This window comes from Pseudophryne corroboree, chromosome 11, assembly GCF_028390025.1.
Source record: "Pseudophryne corroboree isolate aPseCor3 chromosome 11, aPseCor3.hap2, whole genome shotgun sequence".
Lineage (NCBI taxonomy): Eukaryota > Metazoa > Chordata > Amphibia > Anura > Myobatrachidae > Pseudophryne > Pseudophryne corroboree.
The window spans coordinates 288,504,189-288,519,886 of NC_086454.1; the positions used below are offsets into that span (position 1 = coordinate 288,504,189).

General features: G+C 45.4%; 1 protein-coding gene across 4 annotated transcripts in view; it reads left to right on the top strand.

The window, feature by feature from the left end:
* Positions 1 to 15,698, top strand: part of PHAF1 (phagosome assembly factor 1) — a 40,408-nt gene that overhangs the window by 12,818 nt on the left and 11,892 nt on the right. For 3 of the 4 annotated variants that reach the window (XM_063945422.1, XM_063945420.1, XM_063945421.1), the window contains exons 4-13: positions 2,081 to 2,164; positions 2,255 to 2,298; positions 3,519 to 3,598; positions 3,676 to 3,770; positions 3,992 to 4,089; positions 4,186 to 4,298; positions 4,648 to 4,781; positions 5,118 to 5,201; positions 6,882 to 6,964; positions 15,129 to 15,172. In XM_063945422.1, coding sequence (XP_063801492.1) covers positions 2,081 to 2,164; positions 2,255 to 2,298; positions 3,519 to 3,598; positions 3,676 to 3,770; positions 3,992 to 4,089; positions 4,186 to 4,298; positions 4,648 to 4,781; positions 5,118 to 5,201; positions 6,882 to 6,964; positions 15,129 to 15,172 — 859 coding nt within the window. The other variant, XM_063945423.1, reaches the window with a different exon arrangement.

Below are 15,698 nucleotides of genomic sequence, written 5' to 3' on the forward strand. Positions count from 1 at the left end.
TGTGCCAGTTAACATGTGCTAGAAGAGAGCAATGCTAAGACACCAAGTGCACCATGATTCTGGGGCCACGAAAAAAGGCAATTCCCACAGCTGTTACCCTAGCAGATGGAACCTCTAGAGGCAATTCCCACAACTGTTACCCTAATAGATGGAACCTCTAGAGTAGCTTTGGTCTTCCAGTACTCTCTCTCTTTCCTTCTTAATACAGTTAGCTGTTTTCGGGTAAAGGTGTAGACTACGCTTGGGGGATTCCAACCAAAGTGCTATACTGAAGTTCTAACTAAAGATGAAACGTGTACATTGATATATACAGTGCCTTGCTAAAGTATTCACCCCCCTTGGATTTTAACCTATTTTGTTACATTACAACCTGTAATTTAAATTTTTAAATTTTATTTGAATTTCATGTGATGGATCTGCACAAAATTGTCTAAGTTGGTGAAGTGAAATTAGAAAAAAATTTATATAAAAAAATAATTTTTATAAATAAAAATGTGAAAATTGGCTCCTGCTGAGACAAATGGATTCACCCCCTTTGCTATGAAGACCCTCAAAAGTTCTGGTTAAACCAATTACCTTCAGAAGTCACATAGTTAGTGAAATGAAGTCCACCTGTGTGCAATCTAAGTGTCACATGATCTGTCAGTATAAACACACCTTTTCTGAAAGGCACCAGAGGCTGCAACACCACTAAGCAAGAGGCATCACGCTATGAAGACCAATGAGCTCTTTAAACAAGTCAGGGACAAAGTTGTTGAGAAGTACAAGTCAGGGTTGGGTTATAAAAAATATATCCACATCTTTGATGATCCCCCGGAGCACCATCAAATCCATCATCTTCAAATGGAAAGAACATGGTACCACAACAAACCTGCAAAGAGGGCCGGCCACCAAAACAGGCCGGGCAAGGAGGGCGTTAAGCAAAGAGACAGCACTGAGACCAAAGGTAACCCTGAAGGAGCTGCAGAGATCCACAGCAGAGACTGGTGTATCTGCGCATGTGACCACAGTAAGCCGTACACTCCATAGAGCTGGGCTTTATGGAACAGTGGCCAGAAAAAAAGCCATTACTTAGTGGTAAAAATAAGAAGGCACGTATTGAGTTTGCCAAAAGGCATGTGGACGACTCCCCAAATGTATGGAGAAAGGTGCTCTGGTCAGATGAGACTAAAATTTAACTTTTCGGCCACCAAAGAAAACGCTATGTCTGGCGCAAACCCAACACATCCCATCGCCTTAAGAACACCATCCCCACAGTGAAACATGGTGGTGGCAGCATCATGCTGTGGGGATGTTTTTCAGCAGCAGAGACTGGGAAACTGTTTTGAGTTGAGGGAAAGATGGATGGTGCTAAATACAAGGATATTCGTGCGCAAAACCTGTTTCAGTCTGCCTGTGATTTGAGACTGGGACGGAGGTTCACCTTCCAGCAGGACAACGACCTGAAACATACTGCTAAAGCAACATTCGAGTGGTTTAAGGGGAAACATTTAAATGTGTTGGAATGGCCTAGTCAAAGCTCAGAACTCAAACCAATTTAGAATCTGTGGTCAGACTTATATTGTTGATCACAAGCGGAAACCATCCAACATGAAGGACCTGGAGCAGTTTTGCCTTGAGGAATGGGCAAAAATCTGAGTGGCAAGCTCATAGACTTATCCAAAGTGACTTGCAGCTGTAATTGCCGCAGAAGTTGGCTCTACAAAGTACTGACTTTCGGGGGGTGAATAGTTATGCACGCTGAAGTTTTCTGTTATTTTGTCCTATTTATTGTTCGCTTCACAATAAAAAAATTAAAAAAATCTTCAAATTTGTAGGCATTTTCTGTGTATGAAATGATGCAAACCTTCAAACAATCCATTTTAATTCCAGGTTGTGAGGCAACAAAACATGAAAAATACAAAGGAGATGAATACTTTAGCAAGGCACTGTAATAAGGGTACATTGACTTGCTGACAGTCGGCAAACCCACAAATTACAGATTCTGGGTTCCAACCCAGTTATAGCAACTAAGTGCTATTGTTTGGGGGCATAGTAGGTTGAATTTTGATTGCACTGATACCTCTGCTCTTATCCACAGTGTCCTTTGAATCATGACCTCATTCTCAGCCTGACTCAGGATGGGATCAAACTGCTGTTTGATGCTTATAATCAAAGGCTGAAGGTGAGAGGCTTTTAGATGTCCATTACAGATGGGAAAATGCTGGCAGTGCTGGTCCGCACTAACATCTTTACTCTCCATCTCTCCTTTCAGGTGATAGAAGTCTATGATTTGACAAAAGTAAAATTAAAATACTGGTGAGTTTAAGTAATAGTGTATCTGTAATGAACATTCATTAGTGTTCTTAAAGGACAATAGTCATGTGCTGTAACTTTATCTTATATGTAGGATAAATAGGTCATGGGTACGATTCCCACCATAGCCTTTACTGTGTGGAGTTGGTATATTCTTTATGTGCTTGTGTGGGTTTCCTTAGGGTACTCCGGTTTCCTCCCATAATCCAAAAATATACTGGTAGATTAATTAGCCCTAGTATATGTGTACATGTGGTAGGTAGTATAGATTGTAAGCTCCACTGGAGCAGGTACAGATGGACAAATATTCTCTGTAAAGCTCTGTGGAATATATGTGCGCTATATAAATAACTGGTAATAATGGTAATTCTATAGATTACCATAACAACTACAGTCAGATGGCACATGATGAAGAGAGCAGAGATGCTTTGGTACCCCATCTGAGCTCTGTTTTCACTATAACATACTCCCTCTCCGGGATAAGTATAAATTGCTGTCAATATACCGACAGCGGCATCCCGGGTGCCAGTATGCCAGCATCGGGGCAAGCGCAATGAATCCCTTTGTAGGCTTGCTGGCTCTCTGTGCTCGTCACAGATTCTATTCCCACTCTATGGGTGTTGTGGATACCCATGAGTGGGAATAGCCCCTGTTTGCCGGGATTCTGGCTGTCAGCATTGTCGCCTGTCGCCGGGATCCCGGCAGTCAGCAATTTAACAGCATACCCCCTCTCCTTCTCAGCCTCTGCCTTCACGTGACATGCAAAGAGCTACTAAATGCTCCCCCTCAGAGTTGTGACCTTGTGGCAGCCATATTGGCTTCCCCTCTAAGTTATTGAAATGTATAATGGGAGAAAATAAGAAATAGATATACGGTTCCTAACACAAGCCAAGGACATCCGTTAAGGTGCTGAATGTCCACTACACCTCCAGCCTTAGCAGACTGTACCTATAGTGGGGCCGTTGTACCTTACTGGGCAACAACAACAAAGACAATGAAATAATGGCCACACAATATTTCAGTTGAAGTTTCACACTAACACAGTTATCACACTAATCTCTATTGTGTAATTTGCCCAGCAAGTGGCTCTTGGTGCTTTTACCTTCATTGACTTCCTCCGTCTCTCTCTCTCTATTTCCCACTTGTGCTGTCTTTGCTTCTAACATTGATCGCCTGTGTTGTGTGATCCTTCACTGACGAGCTGTATCCTTCTCTCGTTACAGTGGAGTTCACTTTAACTCACAGGCAATAGCTCCCACCATAGAGCAGATCGATCAGTCATTTGGAGCAACGCATCCAGGAGGTAGGAACACATCAGCTTTTGCTCTGTTCCAGTGTCCCGGGCTTATGACATTAATCAGTTTCTTATGTATATTTCAGTATATAACTCAGCAGAACAACTGTTCCACCTCAACTTCCGTGGTTTATCTTTCTCATTTCAACTGGATTCCTGGACAGAAGCTCCCAAGTATGAGGTGAGAAAGCAGGCTTGTAATTCTTTCCGCTACTTCTAAGAGGCTGTGTAGTGTATATATGGCTTTATATTAGTGGCTTTATGTATATGGGAACGCATTAGTGATTGCTGAGCAGTGATAATGAGGTACATTCAGAGCATCATTTACATGTTATGCTCAAATAACTATTACTGCTCCTATACATGGAGATCAGAGACTAATTGTTTTTCTTGCTTTCAAAGCCCAACTTTGCCCATGGATTGGCATCAATTCAAATACCCCACGGAGCCATGGTGAAACGTATGTACATCTACAGCGGTAACAGCCTCCAAGATACAAAGTGAGAGTGAATCCAAGCATAATTAACTTTAGGAGCCTTTCACTGTTTTCCCATAATGCCATGCTTTATTTATCTCGCCCTCTTCTCGCCCGGCAGAGCACCGCCCATGCCGCTGAGCTGCTATCTGGGCAATCTGTATGCGGAAAGCGTGGATGCTCTGCGAGATGCATCGGGGCCCCTAGGACTGAGACTCCGGCTACTCAGCACCGGTATTTCAGCTTGTGTGTGTGTGTGTGTGTATATGTGTGTGTATATATATATATATATATATATATATATATATATATATATATATATATATATATATATATATATATATAGTGTGTATGTATGTATATATATATATAATATATGTGTGTGTGTGTGTGTGTGTGTGTGTGTGTGTGTGTGTGTGTGTATAATATATGTGTGTGTGTATATGTGTGTATATATATATATATATATATTTGTGATAGGCACACTCCTGCATAGAAATACATACATATATATATATATATATATATATATATAGGGCCTCTTTCTGGTACTTCAGCATCATGCTGCCTCTTGTCTCGGCAGGTTGTGGTCCTGGGGTGATGGCTGAAGCCAAAACGCGGGTGTCTGAGCGTTGTGTGTATTTCGGAGATTCCTGTCAGGATGTGCTGAGCACACTCGGTGCCCCACACAAAGTCTTCTACAAGTCAGAGGATAAGGTAAGTAGAGATACGGGAAAGGTGGTCAGTGTATGGACAAGATGGCTGCCGTGGCTTCTCCATTTCGCTACACAACATTCAAATCTCCTGAGTTTGTTGCCAAGTTTCTACCAGCTATGAACATGAGACTGTGGTCATTATAGCTCTGGAATAGGAATCACCCGGCTTGTGGTGGTTCTCTGCATGGAGATCCTACAATACTGTACATGTAGGAGGATGATATTTGGAAAGTTTTCTGTTTGTGTCGAGTGAAACGTAAATGACTTTTCATTTATAGCATTGTCTCACATGTTGACATAGCTGGTATTTATTCTTTCTCATGCTTTAATACCTTAGATGAAGATTCATTCCCCGTCCCCCCACAAGCTAGTTCCTGCCAAGTGCAATGATTATTTCTACAACTACTTTACACTGGGAGTGGTGAGTATAGACGCTGCACTAAAACCTCATTGTGCTGTTCAGAGACAAGTGACGGAGCTCTTTCTCCCAGTAGGACCCACTGATTGTATTTTAAATAACACAAGCTACCATATAAACAAGTAATAATATTATTATTATTATTATTCTCCTTTATTTATATGGCGCCACAAGGGTTCCGCAGCGCCCAATTACAGAGTACATAAATAATCAGACAGGAAAACAGTAACTTACAGTTGATGACAGTATAGGACAAGTACAGGGTAAATAAACATAGTTAGATCAGCAGATGACACTGGAATAAGTATCAGGTGGCAGAAGACTGCTGGATGTGGTGCAGTTGAAGATTATTAAAGTAAGAAAGGGTAAGTACATGAGGGAAGAGGGCCCTGCTTGTGAGAGCTTACATTCTAGACTACAGAATAAAGTAAAGCATTTGCATTTTCCTATTTTAGAAACTAAAGGGTCGTTGATGAAACGCTGAGTAAACAAGGAAGTCTGTTATTGCATGCTTCTATGGTGGAGGCCTCTAGTACTGCGCGAGGAAGCGAGTACCAAAGAGTCAGTGTGTCCTCATACATGGAGTCTCAGTACGCCACGCAGCACGAGATGCCTGTCGTGAGTAAGCCACTGATTAATTTGACACGCGACACTTGTATATCTGTGTGTGACTGAGTCTGTATACAAAGCACAATAGAACCAGGCATGGGAAAAAGCCACGGCTGCCGCATTGTGGCACACCATATACAGATTCAGACTCAGTCGCACATAGATCTACAAGTGTTGCATATAACATTAATCAGCACAGTCCCCTAGTGCATCCTAGCTGCATTGCGTTGCGACTTAGAAGCATTTCAGCAAAAAAAAAGATGCCCGACGCTAACAGGGTCTCACGGGACATGGCGTGCCGATAGGGGCTGTTGGTGCTACTGCAGCAGTGATGTATGAGGACACTTCTGCACTGCTAATAGTCCTTCATCAGCAGAGCAAAGTAAGTGAGTGGGGCTGGAAGAAATCAGAAGCTGCCTAAGCCTAAAGAAAGTGCAGAACACAGCATAGAACCCAGATGTCCACTCATACAGTATATGCCTGAACATTCAAATCAACATCAGTCATCCAATGATGGCAGCATAACCTATTTTCTCTTCTGTCCTAATGAAAGGAGTGATATAAAATGCCGACGCATTATTAGTGAGCTTTGTCATACACAAAGCATTTGCCTGTAGACATTCTGACATTTCCAGTGTTTGGAGCGTTACTTGCTCGTCAATCATTGTCTCAGAGATTCTGTAAGTAGGTGAAAACACAGCCCGTGTATTTATTCAACGTTTCGAGGGTCGTACCCCCGTCTGTGTTTCCTGAAGATGGGGGTACGACCCTCGAAACGTTGAATAAATACACGGGCTGTGTTTTCACCTACTTACCGAGTCTCTGAGTGCCGCCTCCTTTCTGTGGTTATAGAAGGATTCATACTCCTTGAGGAAGGCACCCAGGCGGGGTGGGAGTGCCGGACCGCTGCAAGGAATATATATATATATATATATATATATATATATATATATATATATATATATAAGTATTATTCTTCCCAAGCAAATAACATTTAAAAAGGTTACTTTGCTGCCATGCACTTTTCCTGTTCCTGACTGGCTTTGCTCACTTGTCTGTGTCTGACATTTGCAGGATATTCTTTTTGATGCAAACACACACCGAGCCAAGAAGTTTGTATTGCACACAAATTATCCCGGACATTACAACTTCAACATGTGAGTAGACGCGTGTGAGCACATGGCATGTAGACGTACAGTGTATACCTGTCTTTATGACCTGCAATGTGGCTTACCTTGAAGCTGAAAGCGAGTGCAGTTTTATACTCCCTGTCTCTCTAATAGTAAGAATCGGCCTTTGCAGAGCTACAGCAATCCTCCTCCCCCCCCCCCCCGAGCCAGTGAGAAACATCAGCACAATCATGTTATGAATTAATTCTTTCGATTTGTACACGCATGCTTTGCCATGTACAGGAAAAATATTTTACATTTAAAGACCATATGACTCATTTGATTTGACAGATGTTACTAACACTGCTCATAATGATTGCATTCAGCTCCTGACTGGCTCTAGATAGATAAAAAGCTCATTTTTGATTGGTTGCACCTTTTAACCATGTAATGAAATGACCCTTATTGAAGCCAATTCAGATTTGCAAGCAGATCAACCACAAATGTGGTTGCATTGCATGCAGGGAAATAAATGCGGGTATTTGCCCCATATACAGGGTTGCATACAGAGCAAACTCTGGAGTGAGCCCTCAATACCCCATCTATCTACATGCAGAAGTAGCGGTCATCACAATCCCTGTGCATTTACACCAGTGCTTTCAGTCCTAGATTTCCTTATGCACGATTCAGCTGCAGTTTTGCCTAAGGCGACCTGAGCCCAGTTACAGCCATTCATCCACAAATGCAGATGCCACTGTAATGCATATAACTCTGGATCACTGGCAGTTACTCATAGTTGTCAATGCTTAGCTGGAAAACATGCATATGAGGTCCCAGTACATTAGTGGCGCATGTTTGGGAGCCAGGATGAAAGTGCAGGAGCCGGGCCACTGACAAGACACTCCCCACCCCCTCCCCCCCAAACTAACGGAACCCCCTTGCCGCAGCCACATTACAGAGCAGCTTCCCACCCCTCCCCTAGGCAGACCAACCCCCCATGACCACACCACCAAGGGGATACCCCCTGGCATACCGGCCCTCTGCATCCACACTGCAGTGCAGCTACTCCCCAGGAAAACAACAAACCTCCTACCCCGCGACCACATTAATGGGCAGATAACCGTCACAGGCAACCAACCGCCATGGCCACACAAATAATGGGATACATCCAGGCAAACAACCACTCCGCAGCCTTCCCAGGGCAAACAATCCCTCCTACCCTGTGGCCACATCACTACCCCTCCGAAGCCGCAATCCCTGGCTATGCATAGACCCTCTTATTGGAGATCTCTTTGCAGCTGGAGTTTGGAAACAGCAGACAGACCAGGATGGGGCAGATAGGCAAAGCAGTCAGCGCAGGCCGGGACAGACACTCAGCACACGCACTCCTGTGCAAGAAATGGGCGCCGCAATACAGGCGCGCCTCCAAAGATCTCTGTTGGGGCTGAAGAAGATCTGCTTCCTCCCTTCAAAATCTGGTAGCCAGGCAGCAAAATCTAGGAGCCATGGCTACCAGGCCCCTGGGAGTTGTCGAGCCCTGTCGCACATGCGGTATGGGTCTGCAACAGTGGACGCAGTACGGCATCAGGCTGTCAGTGACTGACAGCCTGATGCTGTTTGGGGAGGGAGCGGCGACGGCCTCCGTTTCCCAAAACGGAGACCTTTTGCCGCTTCCATGTAAGCAGCAGCTCCATCCATACCTGAATCAGGCCCGATGTGGGAAAAATGACTCAACCCATGCACAGTGTGAAATATTGCAAGAACCGTCCAGAACGCAGACTCATGTGCAACTCTGAATGAACACTATTGTGTTTAGTTACATCTTAGGCCTTCTAGTGGGCGGAACCCCTACTCAAGGGAATGCTGCTTGTAAGTTTACTAGAAATTTGTACATTTAAACATAGATATACTGTAGTGAATAAAATGGGGAATCTGTGGAAGTGGAAAATTAACAAATGCCAATTAGCTAAAATAAGCCACCTACTAGATGGCTGCCTTCAGTGTGCATAGGTGACAAGGCTCTGTAAATTCATTTACCGTCATTTGGTTGGGTATCTGTTCCAAGTTTCTGCTCATCTTGTAGTAAGTAAGTAGCTGCTATCGAAAAAACACACTTGACCCAAACAGATATGCATTTTAGTGCTACCAAGTTCTGGTTTTGTAAACATATTTTATCTCCAATCCAATGTTTCCTCTATTGTGTTTTGTGTTCCCAAACATATTCTCATTGTTTTCAACCATGTGTGTTAGCATCAACTGTGATAGAAAATAACATTTTATTGGAGGTGGTATGTGTGTGAGAAGGCATGGCGCTGTTCATCTGACTGCAAAGCTGCGTTCTTTATGTTACACTGATATTCCAGCTTACTGTTTTACCAGGCCTGGGGCTGTCCAAGTATTTTTTTTCATGCAGCATATCCCTTTAGTTAGTAAATAATTGATGTCGTTTAATTGCCATAAGTGCTAGATGTATATATATTGACATGTTAGTATTTAATTGCCCCAAATATAGATACCATTCGTTTAAATGTAATACTTCCAAAAGGAAAGGCGCAGTGAAAAGAAGCTGCAGCAACTACGAGTCTCATAAGTATTTTCTCTAACGTCCTAGTGGATGCTGGGGACTCCGTCAGGACCATGGGGATTAGCGGCTCCGCAGGAGACAGGGCACAAAAATAAAGCTTTAGGATCAGGTGGTGTGCACTGGCTCCTCCCCCTATGACCCTCCTCCAAGCCTCAGTTAGGTTTTTGTGCCCGTCCGAGCAGGGTGCAATCTAGGTGGCTCTCCTAAAGAGCTGCTTAGAAAAAGTTTTTAGGTTTTTTATTTTCAGTGAGTCCTGCTGGCAACAGGCTCACTGCATCGAGGGACTTAGGGGAGAGAAGTGAACTCACCTGCGTGCAGGATGGATTGGCTTCTTAGGCTACTGGACACCATTAGCTCCAGAGGGAGTCGGAACACAGGTCTCACCCTGGGGTTCGTCCCGGAGCCGCGCCGCCGACCCCCCTTGCAGATGCCGAAGATGGAAGAGGTCCAGAAGCAGGCGGCAGAAGACTTTTCAGTCTTCCTGAGGTAGCGCACAGCACTGCAGCTGTGCGCCATTGTTGTCAGCACACTTCACACAGCGGTCACGGAGGGTGCAGGGCGCTGGGGGGGCGCCCTGGGCAGCAATGTATAATACCTTTTTTATGGCTAAAAATACATCACATATAGCCCCTGGGGGCTATATGGATGTATTTAACCCCTGCCAGGTCTCAGAAAAACGGGAGAAGAAGCCCGCCGAAAAGGGGGCGGGGCCTATTCTCCTCAGCACACAGCGCCATTTTCCCTCACAGAAATGCTGGTGGGAAGGCTCCCAGGCTCTCCCCTGCACTGCACTACAGAAACAGGGTTAAAACAGAGAGGGGGGGCACTGATTTGGCGATATGACTACATATATTAAAATGCTATAAGGGAAAAGCACTTATATAAAGGTTGTCCCTGTATAATTATAGCGTTTTTGGTGTGTGCTGGCAAACTCTCCCTCTGTCTCCCCAAAGGGCTAGTGGGTCCTGTCCTCTATCAGAGCATTCCCTGTGTGTGTGCTGTGTGTCGGTACGTGTGTGTCGACATGTATGAGGACGATGTTGGGAGGCGGAGCAAATTGCCTGTAATGGTGATGTCACTCTCTAGGGAGTCGACACCGGAATAGATGGCTTATTTAAGGAATTACGTGATAATGTCAACACGCTGCAAGTCGATTGACGACATGAGACGGCCGGCAAACATATTAGTATCTGTCCAGGCGTCTAGAACACCGTCAGGGACGTTATAATGCCCATTTTACCTCAGTCGGTCGACACAGACACTGACTCCAGTGTCGACGGTGAAGAAACAAACGTATTTTCCTTTAGGGCCACACGTTACTTGTTAAGGGCAATGAAGGAGGTGTTACATATTTCTGATACTACAAGTACCACAAAAAAGGGTATTATGTGGGGTGTGGAAAAACTACCTATAGTTTTTCCTGAATCAGATAAATTAAATGAAGTGTGTGATGAGGCGCGGGGTTCCCCCGATAGAAAATTATTGGCGGTATACCCTTTCCCGCCAGAAGTTAGGGCGCGTTGGGAAACACCCCTTAGGGTGGATAAGGCGCTCACACGCTTATCAAAACAAGTGGCGGTACCGTCTCCAGATACGGCCGCCTTCAAGGAGCCAGCTGATAGGAGGCTGGAAAATATCCTAAAAAGTATATACACACATACTGGTGTTATACTGCGACCAGCGATCGCCTCAGCCTGGATGTGCAGCGCGGGGGTGGCTTGGTCGGATTCCCTGACTGAAAATATTGATACCCTTGACAGGGACAGTATTTATTTACTATAGAGCATTTAAAAAATGCATTTCTATATATGCGAGATGCACAGAGGGATATTTGCACTCTGGCATCAAGAGTAAGTGCGATGTCCATATCTGCCAATAAGATGTTTATGGACACGACAGTGGTCAGGTGATGCAGATTCCAAACGGCACAAAGATGTATTGCCGTATAAAGGGGAGGAGTTATTTGGGGTCGGTCCATCGGACCTGGTGGCCACGGCAACTGCTGGGAAATCCACCGTTTTTACCCTAAGTCACATCTATGCAGAAAAAGACACCGTCTTTTCAGCCTCAGTCCTTTCGTCCCCATAAGCATATCTGCCCAGGGATAGAGGAAAGGGAAGAAGACTGCAGCAGGCAGCCCATTCCCAGGAACAGAAGCCTTCCACCGCTTCTGCCAAGTTCTCAGCATGACGCTGGAGCCGTACAGGACCCCTGGATCCTACAAGTAGTATCCCAGGGGTACAGATTGGAAAGTCGAGACGTTTCCCCTCGCAGGTTCCTGAAGTCTGCTTTACCAACGTCTCCCTCCGACAGGGAGCCAGTATTGGAAACAATTCACAAGCTGTATTCCCAGCAGGTGATAATCAAAGTACCCCTCCTACAACAAGGAAAGGGGTATTATTCCACACTATATTGTGGTACTGAAACCAGAAGGCTCGGTGAGACCTATTCTAAATCTGAAATATTTGAACACTTACAAAGGTTCAAATCAAGATGGAGTCACTCAGAGCAGTGATAGCGAACCAGGAAGAAGGGGACTATATGGTGTCCCGGGACATCAGGGATGCTTACCTCCATGTCCAAATTTGCCCTTCTCACCAAGGGTATCTCAGGTTCGTGGTACAGAACTGTCACTATCAGTTTCAGACGCTGCCGTTTGGATTGTCCACGGCACTCCGGGTCTTTACCAAGGTAATGCCCGAAATGATGATTCTTCTTCGAAGAAAATGGACGACCTCCTGATAAGAGCAAGGTCCAGAGAACAGTTGGAGGTCGGAGTAGCACTATCTCAAGTAGTTCTACGACAGCACGGGTGGATTCTAAATATTCCAAAACCGCAGTTGTTTCCGACGACACGTCTGCTGTTCCTAGGGATGATTCTGGACACAGTCCAGAAAAAGGTGTTTCTCCCGGAGGAGAAAGCCAGGGAGTTATCCGAGCTAGTCAGGAACCTCCTAAAACCAGGAAAAGTGTCAGTGCATCATTGCACAAGAGTCCTGGGAAAAATGGTGGCTTATTACGAAGCGATTCCATTCGGCAGATTCCACGCAAGAACTTTTCAGTGGTATCTGCTGGACAAATGGTCCGGATCGCATCTTCAGATGCATCGGCGGATAACCCTATCTCCAAGGACAAGGGTGTCTCTCCTGTGGTGGTTACAGAGTGCTCATCTTCTAGAGGGCCGCAGATTCGGCATTCAGGATTGGATGCTGGTGACCACGGAGGCCAGCCTGAGAGGCTGGGGAGCAGTCACACAGGGAAAAAATTTCCAGGGAATGTGATCAAGTCTGGAGACTTTTCTCCACATAAATATACTGGAGCTAAGGGCAATTTATGATGCTCTAAGCTTAGCAAGACCTCTGCTTCAAGGTCAGCCGGTATTGATCCAGTGGGACAACATCACGGCAGTCGCCCACGTAAACAGACAGGGCGGCACAAGAAGCAGGAGGGCAATGGCAAAAACTGCAAGGATTTTTCGCTGTGCGGAAAATCATGTGATAGCACTGTCAGCAGTGTTCATTCCGGGAGTGGACAACTGGGAAGTAGACTTCCTCAGCAGGCACGACCTCCACCCGGGAGAGTGGGGACTTCATCGGGAAGTTTTCCACATGATTGTGAACCGTTGGGAAAGACCAAAGGTGTACATGATGGCGTCCAGCCTGAACAAAAAACTGGACAGGTATTGCGCCAGGTCAAGAGACTTTCAGGCAATAGCTGTGGACGTTCTAGTAACACCGTTGGGCGTACCAGTCGGTGTATGTGTTTCCTCCTCTGCTTCTCATACCCAAGGTATTGAGAATTATAAGACGTAGAGGAGTAAGAACTGTACTCGTGGCTCCGGATTGGCCAAGAAGGACTTGGTACCCGGAACTTCAAGAGATACTCACAGAGGACTCATGACCTCTGCCGCTAAGAAGGGACTTGCTTCAGCACGTACCATGTCTGTTCCAAGACTTACCGCGGCTGCGTTTGACGGCATGGCGGTTGAACGCCGGATCCTAAGGGAAAAAGGCATTCCGGAAGAGGTCTTTCCTACCATGGTCAAAGCCAGGAAGGACGTGACCGCACAACATTATCACCACATGTGGCGAAAATATGTTGGCGTGGTGTGAGGCCAGGAAGGCTCCACGAAGAAATTTCAACTCGGTCGATTCCTGCATTTCCTGAAAACAGGAGTGTCTATGGGCCTCAGATTGGGGTCCATTAAGGTTCAAATTTCGGCCCTGTCGATTTTCTTCCAGAAAAAATTGGCTTCAGTTCCTGAAGTCCAGAAGTTTGTCAAGGGAGTACTGCATATACAACCCCCTTTTGTGCCTCCAGTGGCACTGTGGGATCTCAACGTAGTGCTGGGATTCCTCAAATCACATTGGTTTAAACCGCTCAAATCTGTGGATTTGAAATATCTCACATGGAAAGTGACCATGATGTTGGCCCTGGCCTCGGCCAGGCGAGTGTCAGAATTGGCGGCTTTGTCTCACAAAAGCCCATATCTGATTGTCCATTCGGACAGGGCAGAGCTGCGGACTCGTCCCCAGTTTCTCCCTAAGGTGGTGTCAGCGTTTCACCTGAACCAGCTTATTGTGGTACCTGCGGCTACTAGGGACTTGGAGGACTCCAAGTTGCTAGATGTTGTCAGGGCCCTGAAAATATCGGTTTCCAGGACGGCTGGAGTCAGGAAAACTGACTTGCTGTTATCCTGTATGCACCCAACAAACTGGGTGCTCTTGCTTCTAAGCAGACGATTGCTAGTTGGATGTGTAGTACAATTCAGCTTGCACATTATGTGGCAGGCCTGCCACAGCCAAAATATGTAAATGCCCATTCCACAAGGAAGGTGGGCTCATCCTGGGCGGCTGCCCGAGGGGTCTCGGCATTACAACTCTGCCGAGCAACTACGTGGTCGGGGGGAGAACACGTTTGTAAAATTCTACAAAATTGATACCCTGGCTAAAGAGGACCTGGAGTTCTCTCATTCGGTGCTGCAGAGTCATCCGCACTCTCCCGCCCGTTTGGGAGCTTTGGTATAATCCCCATGGTCCTGACGGAGTCCCCAGCATCCACTAGGACGTTAGAGAAAATAAGATTTTACTTACCGATAAATCTATTTCTCGTAGTCCGTAGTGGATGCTGGGCGCCCATCCCAAGTGCGGATTGTCTGCAATACTTGTACATAGTTATTGTTACAAAAAAATCGGGTTGTTATTGTTGTGAGCCGTCTGTTCAGAGGCTCCTACGTTGTCATACTGTTAACTGGGTTCAGATCACAAGTTGTACGGTGTGATTGGTGTGGCTGGTATGAGTCTTACCCGGGATTCAAAATCCTTCCTTATTGTGTACGCTCATCCGGGCACAGTATCCTAACTGAGGCTTGGAGGAGGGTCATAGGGGGAGGAGCCAGTGCACACCACCTGATCCTAAAGCTTTATTTTTGTGCCCTGTCTCCTGCGGAGCCGCTAATCCCCATGGTCCTGACGGAGTCCCCAGCATCCACTACGGACTACGAGAAATAGATTTATCGGTAAGTAAAATCTTATTTTTTTATCATTTGTTGTATCTGTCCTTCACCGCTGGCTACTCTTTTAGTGTTGCAGTGATCTCGTACTATCTGATGGATTTTTCTCTTCTCAGCTATCATCGTTGTGATTTCCGGATTCCATTAACAGTGAAGCGAGGTAAACTTTGCTGACTCTAATACTAAGCTGCATGGCACAGCATCATGTATTTTTTACGGTTTCCCAAGATCCCTCCCTTTTCATGTATCCTTGCATGAGCATGTACAACATAGTTGCTTACCCTCCAGGATCCTGCAGGAGAGTCCTTTTTGAAGCTCTTATCTCCTGCTGGCCTGCATTATAAATCAAATGTCCCGATACTTTGGCTTCTTCACTGCAGCCATGGTTCCACCAAGGAATTTCTAGGCAAGGACAGTGATTTGCCGCAGTCACTGACTTCTGTGCTGGATCATCAGCCTCTCCTGTTGACTGTCAGCAAATCCTTGTAGGACCCCTGGCAGTAGAGAGTACAGCTTGCATATCCGCTGTGATATGTGTCGTCTTCTGCTGCTGCTGCTGCTGCAAGTGTGTGAGAGCTGTGGAATGTTTTTGGTGTGTGTTTTTTTTTTTTTTTTTTAAGTAATCTTTAGTTAAATACACATAAGGACAATACAAAAAAGTTTTAAAAACATTTTTTACCAAGAGA